We start from the raw sequence: 17,256 nt of genomic DNA on the forward strand, positions 1-17,256 counted from the left end.
AATGTGAACACAAAGGCAGTGGTTCTGTTTTATGCTTTACAGATCCATAGCTTGTGACAGCCTCTGCCTCGCAGTGTTGAAAACATGAGTGAGCGTAGTGATAACCAGGGTCTGCTTCTGCCTTTCTGAGCAACACAGACAAAAGACAAGCTATAGAAAGTAATTAACGGTCTGACTGATACACTCACACAACCACACAAAAACAGGATTTGGCTTAACTCGTCTGATTAACACAAGCACACAAAAAACCGCACAAATACACACCCATCCACTCTTTCCCTCCCACCACCCCCACATCTTCTTAAAAGATCCCTTCTAAGCCACTCAGCCACCTTTCCTGCACCCCCCCACCCAGCCCCCGGACACACACACACATACACAAAGGCACACATGCAAACACGCACACACACTCAGACACACTGTGGTCAGAGCAGCATGCTCACTGTCCCGAAACATGATGAACCATTCACCCCAATGGGAATTTCTCCTCCCAGCAAGCTAGCGTCAGCCACATCTGTGTCTGCCAGCCAGTCTAGATGCAGCAGCAGCGGCAGCCGTGGCTGTGACTTCGCTCAGGCGTCAGGCAGCCACTCAGTGACAACACCCTGCTTTCACATGACTGAGAAGAAGTACCTTTACCAGGATCAAACTTGATTGAAAAGTTCTCGCCTGCCTTCCGTCTTTGGCTTGCTTCTACAGAGTATAAATAACTTGGAAGGGATGCTATGCAACTTGAGGATACTTTTCTCATCAGGATACGCAGGGGCTTTTCTGGACGGCTGACGATGTTGTAATGGTGTATTCTTTACCTCTTGAGCAGCGATGACCCAAAACCTCTGGTGCCCACCCTACTCCGGTTTCGTCGTCCTTTGCCTCCTTCTATGCCTCTGTGTTTAGACTTTCTCTCTGGACCCTGCTGACAAGGGTCAGGTCAGCACGATAGTTCACCCCCTAAAGTCCTGTCTCCAACTGTGTTATACTGTTTCATACTCCACTTGACCCGATGGCTTCTCTGGAAAAATGGTGGAATCCGTATTGAACTTTGCTACATTTTTTGCTACAGATACAGTCTGCTCTTTAACAGAATGCTGAGTGATCTAAAGTCGGCTGTAAGTATGCATGTCTTTTTTTTTATATCACTGTAATTTCCTTTCCTGTGAAAATTCTATTCAAAAAAGCTACATTATTTGATCAATGATCAGAGGCATTGACTGGATTTAAATGGAAATAGTGGATGTCTGAGAGGTTTCAGCATATATTTGTATATGAATGCAACCGAGACTGCTCCTGTAGAGATGTGTGCATCCTGAATTGCTGCTTAGAAAACTGGCTTGTATGCAACAGGGAATCAAAAAGCAACACTAAGCCCAGTGACTGTTCCTCCCTAGTGCCCCCCGAACGTCAAAAAAAATCCCATTTCCCATTCTCTTTTATGGGTATTGTAGCAGATACAGAAAGGTACTAGATTCTTGTCAAAATAATTTTTTTGGAGAAAATAAAATGTTGGTTGGTTTGAGATATGATGAACAAATCCACCTATGTGCTGGTGGACCCTTTCATCCAATAGACTGTCTGGTTGCTGTAATCAAAAAATAGACAGACATCCTTATCTAAATGAAAGAAAAGGTTAATGAAACAAAGAATGAGCCCCAATAGTTAAATTCCCCTTTAGCAGCCACCTTAACCATTTGTATTCAAATATCTTAGTAGGGAATATGCAGAACAAATGTGCACTTTAAGGAAATGTGCAAGAAAACTCTGCCTTACTGCATTCCTCCTCAGCTGAGATGGCTGATTTCTAACCAGCATTGACACAATGATGAATATTTCAGATTGCATGTTTTGGAGCTGCCCTCAACAGCCCCACCATATGAGCATTTGTAATCCTCTTTCTTTCTCCTCCAATGACCAATACACAGAATGCACAAACCAAATTGTGCGAAAGACCTCAAGGCTTATGCACAAATCAGACACTCACCACACAGACACACATGGTGTCCCCTGACTCATTCCTTCTTCTCTTGGACTTTCATTTTTAGTCCTTCTTTTTTTTTTGCAAATACCACAAACATACTACTTATTTATTTATTTATTTACATATCTTGCTAAGGAGGGCAGCTACACTGCAACCAAAGAGTGTGGAAAAGGTTATGCATGACTGCAAGGACCAGTGGGGGCAAGAAAAAGTAGCTGAAACATAGAAGCATTGTCATCATCAACCACTTGCCAAAAGACCCGAAGATATTCACCTTTCAGTATTTCGGCCTGTTCAGGAGGAGGCTTGCCTCCTAAAATGTCCTCTCTTACTCACTAAGCTCTGTTTTTCATTGTTTCAGTAACTGATTGATCATAACCAGCTGATACAAAGCTTTTGCAACTGTCACTTTTGGGATGTGCAGTATGACGAAAACTCTATTTTTTCTGTGGGAGGAGGGGCACCCTTTTTTATACCCTGATTGCCGTTAAGTAATCGTAAAATATATGAGACACGATCACATATCAAACAACAGTTCTGTGCAACAATACAAGCTCCTTTTCCCCAAAAATCCCCCAAATTTTTCATCATCTTTGATGCTTTGATATATGCATCTATAAAAAGTCCAACTGCATGTCACAACAGCCGACACATCCATATATACCCCCTCTCCAAGTGCTGAGTGTACTATTAAAATGCTTCCTGTTTCAACTTTGAGGCTTTTAGTAGGCTTGACTTGTTCTACCTCTGGAGGTCAAGAAGCAGAATAAGTCTGTTCTTTAAGAGTATTTGTGTGGCTGTCAGCATTGAAGCAAAGCCATCAATGAATCATGAAAATCCTCATTTCTCAAATACAGTACCTGTTATCATTAATTCATTCATTTTACAGCTTTAAGTCCTATTTGGACAACGTGGATGTGAGTGTTTTTTCTCTGTGATAAACCCGTACTATAAAGTAATTATTTTCAATAACTATGTGGGTTCCCATTTTTTTTATTGTTATTATAATAATTCTTATTACCACCAATATCCTTATTACTTATCACACACATACAAGACGGACCCAAAATGAAAGTCGCTTGTCATGATTCATAATGTTCTGTTTAGTAGTTTTTTGTACAGTTTATATTCATTCCTGGAATTTCTCACCTAAGATTGCCAGGTGACTAGAAGGCAATATTTATTGCCTCCAAGCAAACATCAGGTCATCTGACCATTGATGATATCACATTTTCACTTGTAGAGAAGTTTATAAAAGTGTGCAAAGAGGGCTGCAATGCAAATAATACATTCAAGGAGATGGGTGATGGGAGGCATCTTGTACTCAAATGGTGATATTAAGAGTAATGTCTGTCCTAAGAAGCTTCAGAATGAAATCATAGCACTGAGAAAAGTGAAGAGTCTTTCTGAATTGTATGGACTGATAGTTGTGGAAAAGGTTACCTGTATTGGTTATAAAAGTGGTTGTGGCAATGCACACAGTGACCTCCGCATCAGTCCATTTTTAATTGCCATTTTAAATGCAACGTGAATCTCAACATTTAGGTTCAATACTTCTAATCAAAAGAAGATTTAACTTACTCTATGTACAAGTCATTGTGTGACTACCCAAGGCCACATCTGTATTCACTTAAGTTCTGCCCTCTTTGTTCAGCATCTATGGAATACAGGCTGTGCAGTAGCTTAATTTGAAACAATATCATTCCAAATGCTCTCTAATTGGCAATTACTGCTCACAGGATTTCATCTTGTCTAATGCCATTGTTTTCCATAACCATATTTCCTTCCCACCAGGCTATGGTAGTGTTTGGACTTTATGAGTCGTTGCCACATGTTGAAATGAACATGCTGTCACTTTGAAGAGAATGATGGAACCACAGTCAGTTCTGCCAGCTAATGATGCACAAAGGCTGAAATACGCAACAACACCCAGTGACTTACTTACTGAGTGTTACTTACCTGAATGCTTATACTATAAAGAACTTGAAAGAGAAAGAAAGAGAAGAAAACGTGTAATGCTACTGTGTTTTGACTCCAAATGAACCGAACCTTTCTGTGGGGAAGCTGTGACTGGTATGATCAATAAATGTTGTAGAATCTCATTTGAAATATCCCATCATAAAGATGATACACTGGATCACTGATGAATTTCATTCTGAAATCTTGTAAGTGGGTTGCCATAGTGTGCTTTGTCAGATGTTTTATTTATGGTCTGCTAGGTCTCCTGAGGAGCTCAAGGATCTTCAGCCTTGTTGTCCTTTCTATAAATTTAGGATTTTTGGGATATTGGACAGCACAATAATGAAATGGTGTAATAGTGTTGCAGTCTGTGCAAAACCAATGCATTATAAGACACTGTTCCCTACGGCCCTGCTGCCATTAAACAACATCACAGCCCCAGTCCAAGATGTTTTCTTAATGGTACCTAATGTGTATTTCCTGTGTAGTCATAGATAATGTTCTTCATCTTCCTAAGCTGCTCTCCTGTGACCTGTCCCCTCCAGCTCTCTGTTCTGCAAAGGTGTTCTTCTCCCCTGTAGTGTTTTAGGCTGGATGGGTTCCATAAACTAACACCACCCGTTTTGAGTCTTCTACCTTTGATACTAGGGGCTTATATTCTTATTTTGATAAGACTCCATTGAATGGACTATCCTAATGGATTCAACTTTTGCAATGTCTGGAATCTGAAAACTAAGATACATACACCATACCCCGACACTGTCTTTAGGAGTATTTATAATTAATCCCTGACAGGCAAATGACTAATGGTTGAGCATGTAAGCAAGAAACTGCTTTTATGCCGTAGAGGCATTTGTGAAGATCAATAAGATCCTATTTTAAGGAACCCTAGCAGACATTTTAATGGCACCATCTACACCAAACAGTAAAATGCCACAGGAATTTGAGTGATGTGATATGAAATTTCACTGTGTAACAAGATCGGGGACAATCCAAGTCCTGCAGGAGGTCCCCTACAGTGATTGGAATGTTATTTGTATGGGCCTCAGGCAGCCAGTTTTATTCCTCCTTATTTGGCACCGCAGAGAGAATGCCAATACACGAGGACTTTTATATTTTGTCATGTAAAGCACTTAAAACTGTGGGTAGCATGCAAATCAGGGGTCCTCAGTTGCCACTCTACTACTGCCCACATTGTCTTAAAGAGAAGCTGGAAAACAATCTATTGAGTGGCTCGAAATGATCTAGAAAGAAAGAAAATGTTTTGAAAAATCACTAACTTAAGAGAAAGTGAAATTTTGGAATAGGTGACACAAATAGACATACAGATGGCAAAGTGTCTGCCAAATGAGGCATTTTGTGAGAGCGAGAGCTTGACAAAGGAATTCAGAGGTGAATCTCTACAGCAGAACAACAGAGCCTTATTGCTTCGTATTCTGAATATATCAGGGAAATTTCCCCCATTCCAACTGAGTTCTCAAACTTTTTTACACAAATATAGTCATCTAGTTGATTTAAAAAAGTCTCATGGGGAAATCTTTTACCAATTATGCATGTGTAGAGATCACTACCTATGCATAACTCCACAACAAAACAAAATCAGGAGACTGAAAACATCCTTCAAGTACCGTAAGAGCACGTACGTAGGAGGTAATATGCTGTCATCTGCTGGTGAACAGGGGTAGTTGAAGTAAAAATGGCTGGCACAAGGTTTATTATTACATTTGGAGGATCGACCTCGAGCCACCGCCTTGTCATAGTGGAGGGGTTTACACATCCAAGCAATTGTCGGGGTTCAGTTGTTCGGGCTCTATGCCCCTGGTAGGTTTCCCCCAGGGCAAACAGATCCCTGGTGAGGTGTCCAGACAAAGTGTGGTGCAGAAGACCTCCTTTGAAGGAAAACATCAATGGCTCACACAGCCCACCTCTAGAGTCAGGTCCAGGGGTTTGAGCTCAATGGCAAGTACCTGGTGGCTGGGCCAAGCCCTAAGGGAGAATGTGGGTCCCCCTTCCAATGGGCTCATGACCCATTGGAAGGGCCAAGGGGGTCAGGAGAAGAATGATCTGGGTGGTGGCCAAAGTCGGCAACTTGGACTTGGAATTGGATCAGTGCAGCAACAGCAGTAATGCAGACCCTCTATCAGTCAGTCGTGTAATAGAGGCTTCAATGGTCAATGTTACCATCCTCAGCTATGGTCACTGGCTGTGGGTAGTACCCTTAAGAAGCAGATCAAGAGGGTATTTGGTCAGGATGCCTCCTGGACGCCTCCCTGGTGTGGTGTTCCAGGTACATCCCACCAGGAGGCAGCCGTGGAAGACTCAATACACGCTGGGAGTAAATCTTTCGGCTGGCCTAGGACACCTTGTGATTCCCCCGGAAGAGCAGAGCGGAGAGACCAGGGAGATAGAAATCTGTCTCTCTGCTTCGGCTCCTGCCACTGCAATTTGACCCAAGTTAAGTGATAGAAGATGGTTGGATGGACTTCATCTGACTACCCAAACGATTATGAGCTGGTCAAGCGTAGTAATGACTATGAAAGCGAAGCAGGGGAAGGGATAGGCGTCTAACAGGAGCAGAATTGACTAATCAAATAAATATCTTGTCCTTGTTTTGTTTTATATTTAGCTCTTTTGTACTAATCTTTTTAATATTCTATACGAGTACTTCATCATACCGCAGGTTAACCTTTTATATATCCTCTCTTGAGAAACATGTCTACCATAAGCTGTTTCTGGAAAATGCACTTTGGTAATTAACTTAGTTGCATGATGCATGTTATTGTATCATAACTGTCATGAAGGGTCAGTCAGTTGCCAGTCAATTGCAAGGCCACATATACAGACAGGTAACTCTCATTTGCACAAATGGGCAATTTTTCCAATTTTTAATGAATGTTCATGATTGACTATGAAAGAATTTTCATTCATATTTCTAGACAGAGATGAATTGTAGTGACTTATGGGACACTTTCTCTCTCTTTGTAGGAAACGGAGCTGGAAATGATGAATTTCAACAGCCTGGTCCTGATAGGATGCCGGTAAGACACAAGAGCATGGAGCCAGACAGCTCACCAAACTCCTCTATAAATAGCAGCACCATGGACGTCCAAGTGATGCCTCACAGTCTTTGGGAGGTCATCACCATTGCAACTGTCTCAGCAATAGTTAGTCTCATCACTATTGTAGGGAATGTTCTGGTCATGCTTTCCTTTAAAGTTAACAGTCAACTAAAGACCGTGAACAATTACTACCTGCTAAGCCTGGCAGCTGCAGACCTCATCATTGGTCTTTTCTCAATGAACCTGTATACCTCTTATATACTGATGGGCTACTGGGCCTTAGGAAATCTGGCCTGTGACCTATGGTTGGCATTGGACTATGTTGCCAGTAATGCCTCGGTAATGAACTTGCTGGTGATCAGTTTTGACCGATATTTCTCCATCACCCGCCCACTGACCTACAGGGCCAAACGAACTCCTAAACGGGCTGGGATCATGATAGGCTTAGCCTGGCTGGTGTCACTTATTTTGTGGGCCCCACCAATCCTCTGCTGGCAATACTTTGTAGGAAAACGAACTGTACCAGAGAGACAGTGCCAGATCCAATTTTTTTCAGAGCCAGTCATAACCTTTGGAACAGCGATTGCAGCCTTTTATATCCCTGTCTCAATCATGACAATCCTTTACTGTCGAATCTACAGAGAGACAGAAAAAAGGACCAAAGATTTAGCGGAGCTGCAGGGGATTAACTATTCCACTGACAACGGGGTCACCCAGCCACAAAAGGCAATTATCAGGTCATGTTTTACTTGTAAGCTTAGGTCAACATCACATGACAGACACCAAGCATCTTGGTCTTCCTCAAGCAGGGGCAACGTGGCAAAGTCAGCAGTTAGCACCAACAATGACTGGTCGAAGGCGGATCAGCTGACCACCTACAACAGCTATGCCTCCTCAGAGGATGAGGACAGGCCTGTGTCTCCAGAGGCCTTCCAGGACACCTTTGGGAACCAGGTTTGCGAGACCAGCAAAAGTGTTGTGGGGAGTGAGAGTGAGCAGCTCAGCAGCTATGAGGATGAGAGCTTCTTCCAGGCACCACCCGGAAGCACCTCCCAGAAAACTGGCAAGTGTGTGTGCTACAAGTTCAAGCCCGTAGCCAAAGATGTGCATGTGGAGCACCAAAGCAAAAACGGAGAAACCAAGATGGCTTCTTCAACATTTTCCTCAGCCGAATCTATGAGTGTGCCGTCAACTTCCTCAATGTCCAAGCCAATTGACACCACATTGAAAAACCATTTAACTAAGAGGAAGAGGATGGTGTTAATAAAGGAGAGGAAAGCAGCTCAGACCCTCAGTGCTATCTTACTAGCCTTCATTTTGACATGGACACCTTATAACATAATGGTGCTTATTTCCACGTTCTGCTCGGATTGCATTCCTCTTTCACTGTGGCATCTTGGCTACTGGCTGTGCTACGTCAACAGCACTATTAATCCCATGTGCTACGCCCTCTGCAACAAGATTTTTCAAAAGACATTTCGCATGCTCTTACTCTGCCAGTGGAAGAAGAAAAGAATTCAGGAGAAACTTTATTTCTACGGTCAAAACCCGATGGTCAGTTCAAAAATGATGTGACGTACTTTGAGAGATCCGACAATGGCTTGAGATCATTCATAATTATGAGTTTGAATTAGAATCTAACATGTTAGATAAAAAGAAAAAGAATATTATGTAGCTAGTCAAATGACTCACATTTATCAGTTGATTTCAATTATCTCTAAAAACAACCGAATGTAAAGAGAAAAAAAATGTCACATTCAAAACCAGAGGCTGTGTATATATTTTTCAGTATATTAAGATGATTAACATTCCCCAACCAATGTTGATGCTGAAATGCACTGAACATCACAGATATATGTAGAATATTGCATACTATACTGTGCTTGCATTCATGGTGCAAGTTTTATCGGAAATCCATGCTATTGTTTTCTTTTCTGATCAACACTGTATTGATTTGAAACATATCACTGCCCCAATCAAAGTGGATATTCAGTTTAAAAGACATGCTACTTTTACTCTGCAAGTATTGTCTTCATATGGAGGATCATTTGATGTTTTAATTTGAAGGGCTACTGTTTGTTGTTCTTGTGCAGGAGTCTGCTTGCTAAATCAAGATTGTAACTTGATGATATCAAAGCCTTTTCACCTGTGCCCTTGTCCTTAGTAAAAATAGATATAAATACAGCTTTATGATTCTACTTTAAGACTGAAATGAAAAAAAAAAAAACAATACATAAAATATAACGTCATATATCATTGTTTAATCACCCTGCATGAAGTCCAGCTGGTCAAAGGTTTGACAATGACATGATTTTCTCACGATTCATGTCACATTTCAGTAATATCAGTGTTTACGTGGGAAGTGGCGTCGAGACTTTAAGGGAACACATTGTTTGTTATTATGTGTTCATTACTCTTCAACCTCAGGATATTTTATTGAACTACAGTATTTAGTTCTTTTGTACTGTGGCATAGCAGAAACGCAGTTTTTTTGGTGAAAATTTTCTTTGCAACTTTGATAAAACCAGAAATCTGTATTTGAAAATCGGAAAATAAAAATAGACCCAGTGCTTCAAAAATGCTGATATGATGTATGTTGAAAACCTAGAGTTTAAAAGTACATTGTTTTAATCATGTGTTTCAAGTTTGTGATTCTTTTGATGTCTTGTTCAATAGTTTGTGATCATGTCCATACATCTCTGAATAAATGTGTTTGATTGGATGTCTTGTATGTTAGCTTCTGGGAGAGAATGCCAGATGCTGAATTGTTTAAAGGATGGTATAGCAAAACAAGTTAAAAATTCTTCTTCCTTAGACAGCCAGTATCATGCTGCAACCTCAAAGTTCATCCTTTTTGCAGTCTCCACTATGAATCAGTTTAACTGAATCTGATGGGCGCACCATCATCCATGCATATTTGCACAACCTCTCTTTATTGCAGTCCTTTTGCCAGTAAATGACATTCCTGCGATTCAAGTTAGCACCAGCACAGGCGTCATACCACCAGCCCCCTCCTGCCACTCCCTGGAACTCCAGCTTGGCACAGTTCTGGAAGTAGTTATCATTGTCTCTGTCTTGAGTAGTGAATTTCTGGTTGTCGTGCAGGTAGTTCTCAGTGTCCTGGGTCAGAGCATCCACAGCTGAGCCCTGGAACAGCCCCAGCCTTAGCCTGTATGCTGATGCTTCGTTCTCCACCAGAAAAGGATCATACTCCCCTGTTTTTGTGAAGGCATCTCGGTCCACTAACTTTACTCCAAGTTTGTAATGCCCAGGGCCAGAAGTTAGCTGATGAAGGTATTCATTCCCAAGCCAGTGATCCCCAGTGACATCCCCAAACCCATGCTTGTACTCATCCCAGGTGCGATCAAAATTTACAGTGCTGTTGACTGTGATATGCTGCACTACTGTCCATCCTCCCTCCTGCATGGCGCAGTAGGCCACAATGGGGGACTCACCTGGCTGGATCAGATACACTCCATCTCTTTCCTGGCTTTTGGATGTCATCAGCATCTCATAGCAGTCCCTTGGCAACACTGTGGGGAAAAAACAATTTATTAGTCATAAAACAACCTTTTTTTGCTGAGGATTCAGACCCCCCCAAAAAACTGATTTGAGAGTCTACTAATCGCAACAATAAAACAACCAGGTTTAGAAAGCTCTGCAAGATAAACATTGCAAAATCCTGATTAAATGCCAAACCATATAACAATTTGTCCAACGTGTTTTTTGTTTTGTTTTACTAAGAGACACAAATCCTCTTGCAAGATGTAACGCTTTGAATTTGATGAATCACTGGGGCAGCAGACTGGAATTTGACCCACACCCAAAGGAGAATCCACATTCATCAGATGAGATAAAGATAGAATTAAATAGCTTTTAAAGGCAGTGGGGGGTTTATCCTGGACTACATAATCAAACAAGTCTGTGGAAAATTCTTTACCACAGGCAACCAGCTCCCAGGCAACCTGAAAAATAAATGTGAAAAGGTCATATATACCTTTCATTCCATAATTTAGGACCAGGCTGTGTTGATCTGGATGAAAGAGATGCAGGTTCTCTGCTTGAAGATGCTCCACTTCACCACCAGCAAGCGTTAGCAACAGGAGACCCACCAACAGCCAGCTCTTCAAACACCCCATCCTCAGCCTGCCTTTGCCCACAAACCAACGGGCTGTACCTAAACATGCATCGGCTCATTATGAATTCAGCTAAAATAAGGAAACAAATAAATCTATCTAAGTGTTGAATATACTGAAAATTAATTCAAGGATCTTACCTTCACCTGAGAGGAGTGTTTAATGTAGGAATATATTTTCTGTACAAAAATGTTTTCTTGCTCTCCTGTTGTACGACTGACTGAATGAAAAGCACTAATGCAAACAAGTCCGTCATCAGCTGAGTGCAGAATCAGAGTTCACGGAAATGCAGACCTTTTCAGTCTCAACTGGACTTCAGCCTCCTGCTCACATTGACACCAACCCTTCACTTATCTGTGTCAAGTAAGATAAACCCACATGGAGATATGAGCTACGTAAAGTCATAAAATTCCACGAAGGAAATCACTTGAATACTGAAGGAGACTGAAGTCCATCTGACATGGAACCCAGTGCGCTGGATGTGTGCCAGTTGACCAAAAGACAGATGTATTTAAACTCAAGGTAAAAAACATGTTTAAAGAGGTGTTTAAGAAGAACCCTATCAATGCCCACTCCTCGCAAAAGAAAATATATTGCACATAGCAGAACCAAGGAAAGAAGAAATTGAGAGCAAAAATGATCAATCAATCAATCAATCAATCAATCAATCACAACATGAACCAAACTTCTGTTTCAAACAAGTGTTATTCACTGCAATATGTCAAAATCATAAAATATATATTTCAGGGAAACAAATTATGTTTTACATTCACAAAATTACAATGTCATTTTCTGTAAAAAAAAAAAAAAAAAAAAAAAGACGAAAAAAAAATATTGTGAGATAGAATAAACCTAATTGTCTCCAAAAGCATTTCTATCCTCTATTCCCCTTTATCAGCATGACAGGTTTAAAGCATGATTTTACCACACAGAGGTCTGTTCTCTAATTGTTTGCTGCTGTCATGGAAGTCCACACAGGACAGAGTCAATGATCTGTGGGGAAAGGATGATTAATCAAACATCACTGAAATATTTTATGCTTAAAAATAATATTCTCTTTTCATGCAGTACTAACCTTTGCTATGTCTCCAGTAGGACCAGGAAGCGATTTAAATACAGGTTCCTGGTGCCAAAACTCCAGAAGCTGCTGCTTAAAGTGTTGAAAGTTCCTGTCACTGTGATAAAAAGTTGTTAAATTTAAGTGTTAAATCAAAGCAGTGCTAGAATGTTTCATAGTTACATCTGATAATAATACAGATGATAAAACAAGGTAACACTTGCTTGTCCATTTGAAGATTTGTGGACCCGCTGTAGCCAGTTGCTGCAAGTTCCTCACACCAGTTCTTCAAAACCGAATGTATCCACTTTAAACCAACAAGGATATATCTGTGCAATTAAAAGATAAGCTTTACCCATTCATATTTTCGTAACTGCGAGTAATGTACCACTTAATGAATAAGTCCTCATGTATAGTTAGATGCATCTAATGTTGACAGCACATTGACGACTTTGATTTCCATGTTTTGTTTATTTGGTATGTTTTCACCTACAAAAACCAGTAACTATATTCGAAATTAAAACACGTTAGACAAAACATTAGCATCATAATCATAATCATAATCATAATCACTACAGATCACGATGGCATCTGCAAACATCATGGTCCATGGAGATTCCTGTCTAACCTCATCTATCAGCCTGTCCATCACAATTGCAACCAAGAAGGAGCTTAGAGCTGATACCTGATGAAGACCCACCTCCACCTTGAACTTCTCTGTTACACCTACAGCACACTTTACCACTGTCTCAAAGCTAGCATACATGTCCTACAGCAGTCTAACATACTTCTCCGCCACTTCAGACTTCCTGATACAATACCAGAGTTCCTCTTGGCACCCTGTTGTAGGCTTTTTCTAAGTCTACAAAAGCACAATGCAGTTCCCTCTGACTTTCTGTGTTTGCATTCTCAGACAAAATACTGTATTTGTAGTATTCTTTCGAGACATGAAGGCTTACTTCTGCTCACAAATGCTGACTTCTGCTATCATTCTAGTTTCCGCTACTCTTCCCATAACTTAATTATCTGGCTCATCAACTTTATCCCTCTGTAGTTACCGCAATTCTGCACATTCCCCCAATTCTTAAAAATGGGCACTTCTTCTCCTTTCCTCAGACATCTTCTCAATCTCTAAAATCCTGTTGAATAATCTAGCCAGAAAGGCTACTGCCACCTCTCCTAGACACTTCCACACCTTCACAGGTATAGTATATCATCAGGACCAACCGCCTTTCCACTCTTCATAATCTTCAATGTCTTCCTCACTTCACTTTTGCTAATCTCTGCTACTTTGAGGTCGACAATAGTCACCTCTCCTGCCCTCCCCTCTCTTTCATTTTCCTCTTTCACCAGCTCTTCAAAGTACTCTTTCTATATTCCCATCACTCTTCTATCATCTGTCAATACATTTCCCTCTAAATCCTTATTCACCCGGACCTGCTGTGCATCCGTTCCCTCTCTATCTCTCTGTTTTGCTCTGTTTTGTATAAATCATTCGCTCCCTCCTTACTGTCCAATCAAGCATACAAGTCATCGTATGCCCTTTGTTTTGCCTTTGCTACATCTATCCTTACCTTACACTGTATCTCCCTGTACTCCTGTCTGTTCTCCACAGTTCCCCCAGTATCCCACTTCCTGTTTGCTAGCTGCTTTCTCTGTATACACTCTTTCACTTCCTCACTCCACCATCAAGTCTCCTTATCTACTTTCCTTCCAGAAAACACACAAAGTTCTCCCGTACCTGTCTCCCTGATCACATTAGCTGTAGTTGTCCAATCATCTGGAAGCTCTCCCTAACCACCCAGTGTTTTTCAACTCTGCCCTGAAAACTATACAACACTCCTTCCTTTTCAGCTTCTACCACTTTGTCCTCTGCTCTGCTTTTGTCCTCTTGATCTTCCTTCCATCACCAGTCATCCTACAAACCACCTTTTATTCTGTCTGGCTACACTCTCACCTACAACTACTTTGCAGTCACTGATCTCTTTCAGATCACCTTGTCTGTACAAGATCCAGTCTACCTGCATGCTCCTACCTCCGCTCTTATAAGTTACCCTATGCTCCTGTCTTTTCTGGAAAAAAGTATTCACGACAGCCATTTCCATCCTTTTTGCAAAGTCTACCATCATTTGTCCCTCTGCATTCCTATCCTGGATACCAAACCTGCCCATTGCTTCTTCTTTACCTCTATTGCCTGCACCAACATGTCCATTGAAGTCTGCACCAATTGCCACTCTCTCATCTCTGGGGATATGCTGCTTTACTTCATCTAACTAATTCAAGAACTTCTTCTCCTCTAACTCACATCCCACCTGTGGGGGCATAGCCACTAACAACATTGAGCATCACACCTTTAATTTCCAGTTTCACACTCATAAGTCTAGCTGACATTCTTATCAGCACCAATGGCAGTCATTGTTAACCTGGCCCTCGACCAATCCGGTATGATATTCTTAGGTTTGATTTGCATATTTGGTTTTGGCACAAGATTTACGGCAGATGCCCATCCTGATGCAACTCACTGGGCTTGTGACTGGCTCAGGGAGACACTGGGCTGTGCCCCCCTGAGGCTGCATTAAAATATAATAAAAGATAAAGGGTGTATATCCTTTTTTGTCCAGTTTATTGATTATAACCTTGGGTGGTCTAACACTCTAAGACCAAAATTACAACGTCTCTGTTGCTTTATAAGCATATTGATTTTCATTCTGTTGTGTGTGTTCCTAAAATGCAGAGTAATGGACACAGTTTACTCACTCTTCATATGGGTTGCTGAGGACTTCCTTAACCAAAGGAAACAGATCAACACAACAGCCAATTGTAACCCTTTGAGAGTTGTCATCTATTCTGCAGAGAAAATGGTTCAACAGTCACTGAAATTGCAGTCAGAGAAAGGTTTCTGGCTAAATGTGATCCTTACCCTTTGCCTATCAGCGGGAGGAAATCAACAACTGTGGCAGTGTCTTTGATTCTTTGGAGAGTCAAAGATTCAAACTGTTCAGTTAATTTTCATAACCATTGCTTTTTTTTTAAAAGTAACTAAGGAAGCCATACCTCAGGAAGTAAGTCAACAACTCTCCCATGTTTCTCTGCCATAAGGTGAATGCCACTTTCAGTCGAAGATTTCTGCCAAACAGCACCTCAACCATTGTGCTGTGATTGCAATTGAGCTGAATATATATTCAATTTGAAACAATCAAATCATGATATTAAAATCAGTTGAGATTAAAACCAAAACTTCAAAAAATAGAAACTGAAGTAAGGTCTTACCTCATTTAATGTCCAGTGCTCAGTTTGTTCCGAATCAATTGTCCCAGTCATGTGATTCCTATGAATATTTAGTGTGTACTCCCATGGAACCATTTCAAATATCTCTTGTTGGATGTCCTGTTTGCTACTCATCTCATTCTCTTTGTTGGATGCATCGTATGCCCTCCATGAGTCATGCTGCCTCCTTCGGGTCACCATGAGGTGATGGGTCTTCCTCTTACATGACACAACCCGCTTCACTCTACCAGGGTTGTTCCCCGTCCGACAGACTGGAAATCTGGGTATTAGAGGTTATTTAAACATTTTGAAGACATACTGATTGCAATTAAAATAGAAATCATGAATGACATACCTCTTTTTATTTAACTCCTCATTTTTCTCACAAGTAACCTGCAATTCAAAATTTGGTTTGCAGAGACAAAAATGGCACAATAAGAAAAATACTGATATTCCTCTAAATATTACAACTTTTCTTGTAGATAACCTGTTTTACGTTCTTCCCACGGGGATGGCATAGTGCATATTGGTTTGCTTCATTCTCCAACGTATTGTCAAGATTTAGATGTGCCCCATCTCCACCATTGGACTCCATTCTAACCTGGAGGATCAGACACCCGTTAGAATAAACTGTGACAATTCTCCCAAAAAATTATAGAGAAATGGTAGGACATTGCTCTGTTACTTTCATGAAGACAAATGTGCAGACACATTGCTACACTGTCAATGTCTTTATGTTATATCAGAAATGTAGATTTAGTCATAAATCCCAAAATTCCCAACCTAAAGGCTCAAATGTTCATCAAATGGCCACAAATTTGAAGGAGCTCTGGTTACTGGGATTTTGGTTCAGGATGAAACTTTACTTTGGGCTTTAGAAATGCAACTGCAATGAGAGCATTCTGATGAGATGAGAAAAGAAATAAAGAAAAGAACTTGGAAACTATGTCATAAGATGGATGACATACATTAGCATTAATAATTGTTGCATCAGTTGCATCAACAGGGACTTTGGGGGGTAACGGACAGTCATTCATTCAGTGCGGCACACTGCCATCTAGTGGTGCTTTCACATGCTCTAACATCACGGAATAGAACTACAGAAAAACCGAGGCAAAATAATAAATCAATACATAAATGGAATAAGTAATCGTTTTTCTGTATCTTTAAGTACACAATGTAAAAAGTCAGGTAAGTGATGTCAGGCAAAAAATATATAATAATATAAATAATAAAATATTATTCAACAACTCAGGCACCACAGCAGGTAGGTGAATGGAAACGCCAATACACCTCCAGTGGGGTTGTATGGTGTGCTAAGAGCTTGCTGCTATTGGGAAAGTGACCCAGTGTTCACCATGCAGAATAGATCAATACTAAATAATTAGATATAATTCAAAATGCCTGCCACAAGGAAGGCATGGAAAGGCTTTAACCCAACGCTTATCTCCCCAAATGATACTGCTGAAGCTCACTGGCAGTGAAGTCTGTAATACTAAGACACATAGGTTTGTGTGTGCCAAACAACAGTTATTGGAAATTTTGCTATAACATTTAATGATGCATGTAGTATAAATTGTTTTATAGTTGGTCAAAATAAAATCTGGATTTGCTTGTAATTCCTCTATTAAAAATTCAAGATTCAAAGCATTTATTGTCACATGCACAGTTGAGAAATGTGTTTCCCTGTACAGTGAAATTCCTACTTTGCTGTCCGCAGTGCAGAAAATGCAATGAAATGGTAATTTGTATGGTGAGGAAGTAAACAAACAAAAATGCACGTGAGATCAGGACTATTGTATT

The 17,256-nt window shown here is 40.7% G+C and overlaps 3 protein-coding genes across 4 annotated transcripts in view; 1 reads left to right on the top strand and 2 right to left on the bottom strand.

Moving 5' to 3' along the window:
- Nucleotides 1–577: 577 nt before the first annotated feature.
- chrm5a (cholinergic receptor, muscarinic 5a) lies at nt 578–8,820 on the top strand. Its single transcript, XM_086149692.1, has 2 exons — nt 578–1,109; nt 6,920–8,820. The coding sequence occupies exon 2, from the start codon at nt 6,967–6,969 to the stop codon at nt 8,566–8,568; it is 1,602 nt and encodes a 533-aa protein (XP_086005818.1). The 5' UTR covers nt 578–1,109; nt 6,920–6,966; the 3' UTR covers nt 8,569–8,820.
- A 1,011-nt stretch (nt 8,821–9,831) lies between these two features.
- Nucleotides 9,832–11,430, bottom strand: LOC147237425 (fibrinogen-like protein 1-like protein). The gene is made up of 2 exons (XM_086149817.1): nt 10,991–11,430; nt 9,832–10,526 (listed from the first exon to the last, which is right to left on the bottom strand). Exons 1-2 carry the CDS (start codon nt 11,130–11,132, stop codon nt 9,832–9,834), a joined length of 837 nt encoding a protein of 278 aa, XP_086005943.1. The 5' UTR covers nt 11,133–11,430.
- Nucleotides 11,431–11,473: 43 nt separating this feature from the next.
- Nucleotides 11,474–17,256, bottom strand: part of LOC147237426 (KATNB1-like protein 1) — a 44,169-nt gene continuing 38,386 nt past the window's right edge. For both annotated transcript variants that reach the window (XM_086148956.1, XM_086148965.1), the window contains exons 2-10: nt 15,941–16,054; nt 15,809–15,846; nt 15,457–15,733; nt 15,241–15,356; nt 15,107–15,157; nt 14,944–15,033; nt 12,411–12,515; nt 12,205–12,304; nt 11,474–12,122 (exon numbers count right to left, since the gene is read on the bottom strand). In XM_086148956.1, coding sequence (XP_086005082.1) covers nt 12,090–12,122; nt 12,205–12,304; nt 12,411–12,515; nt 14,944–15,033; nt 15,107–15,157; nt 15,241–15,356; nt 15,457–15,733; nt 15,809–15,846; nt 15,941–16,048 — 918 coding nt within the window. In that variant the 5' untranslated portion in view covers nt 16,049–16,054 and the 3' untranslated portion in view covers nt 11,474–12,089. The remainder of the gene's footprint in view (nt 12,123–12,204; nt 12,305–12,410; nt 12,516–14,943; nt 15,034–15,106; nt 15,158–15,240; nt 15,357–15,456; nt 15,734–15,808; nt 15,847–15,940; nt 16,055–17,256) is intronic.

Source organism: Fistularia commersonii, chromosome 1 (genome assembly GCF_037954325.1).
Source record: "Fistularia commersonii isolate RoL2024-O1a breed Wild chromosome 1, RoL_Fcom_v1.0, whole genome shotgun sequence".
NCBI lineage: Eukaryota > Metazoa > Chordata > Actinopteri > Syngnathiformes > Fistulariidae > Fistularia > Fistularia commersonii.

Excerpts from the sequence above, each read along its gene's own strand:
- LOC147237425 (XM_086149817.1), bottom strand. The coding sequence starts at position 11,132 with ATGGGGTGTTTGAAGAGCTGGCTGTTGGTGGGTCTCCTGTTGCTAACG. Across the intron at positions 10,527-10,990 it reads CCTAAATTATGGAATGAAAG|TGTTGCCAAGGGACTGCTAT; the intron begins GTATATATGACC and ends TTTTCCCCACAG.
- chrm5a (XM_086149692.1), top strand. The coding sequence starts at position 6,967 with ATGCCGGTAAGACACAAGAGCATGGAGCCAGACAGCTCACCAAACTCC.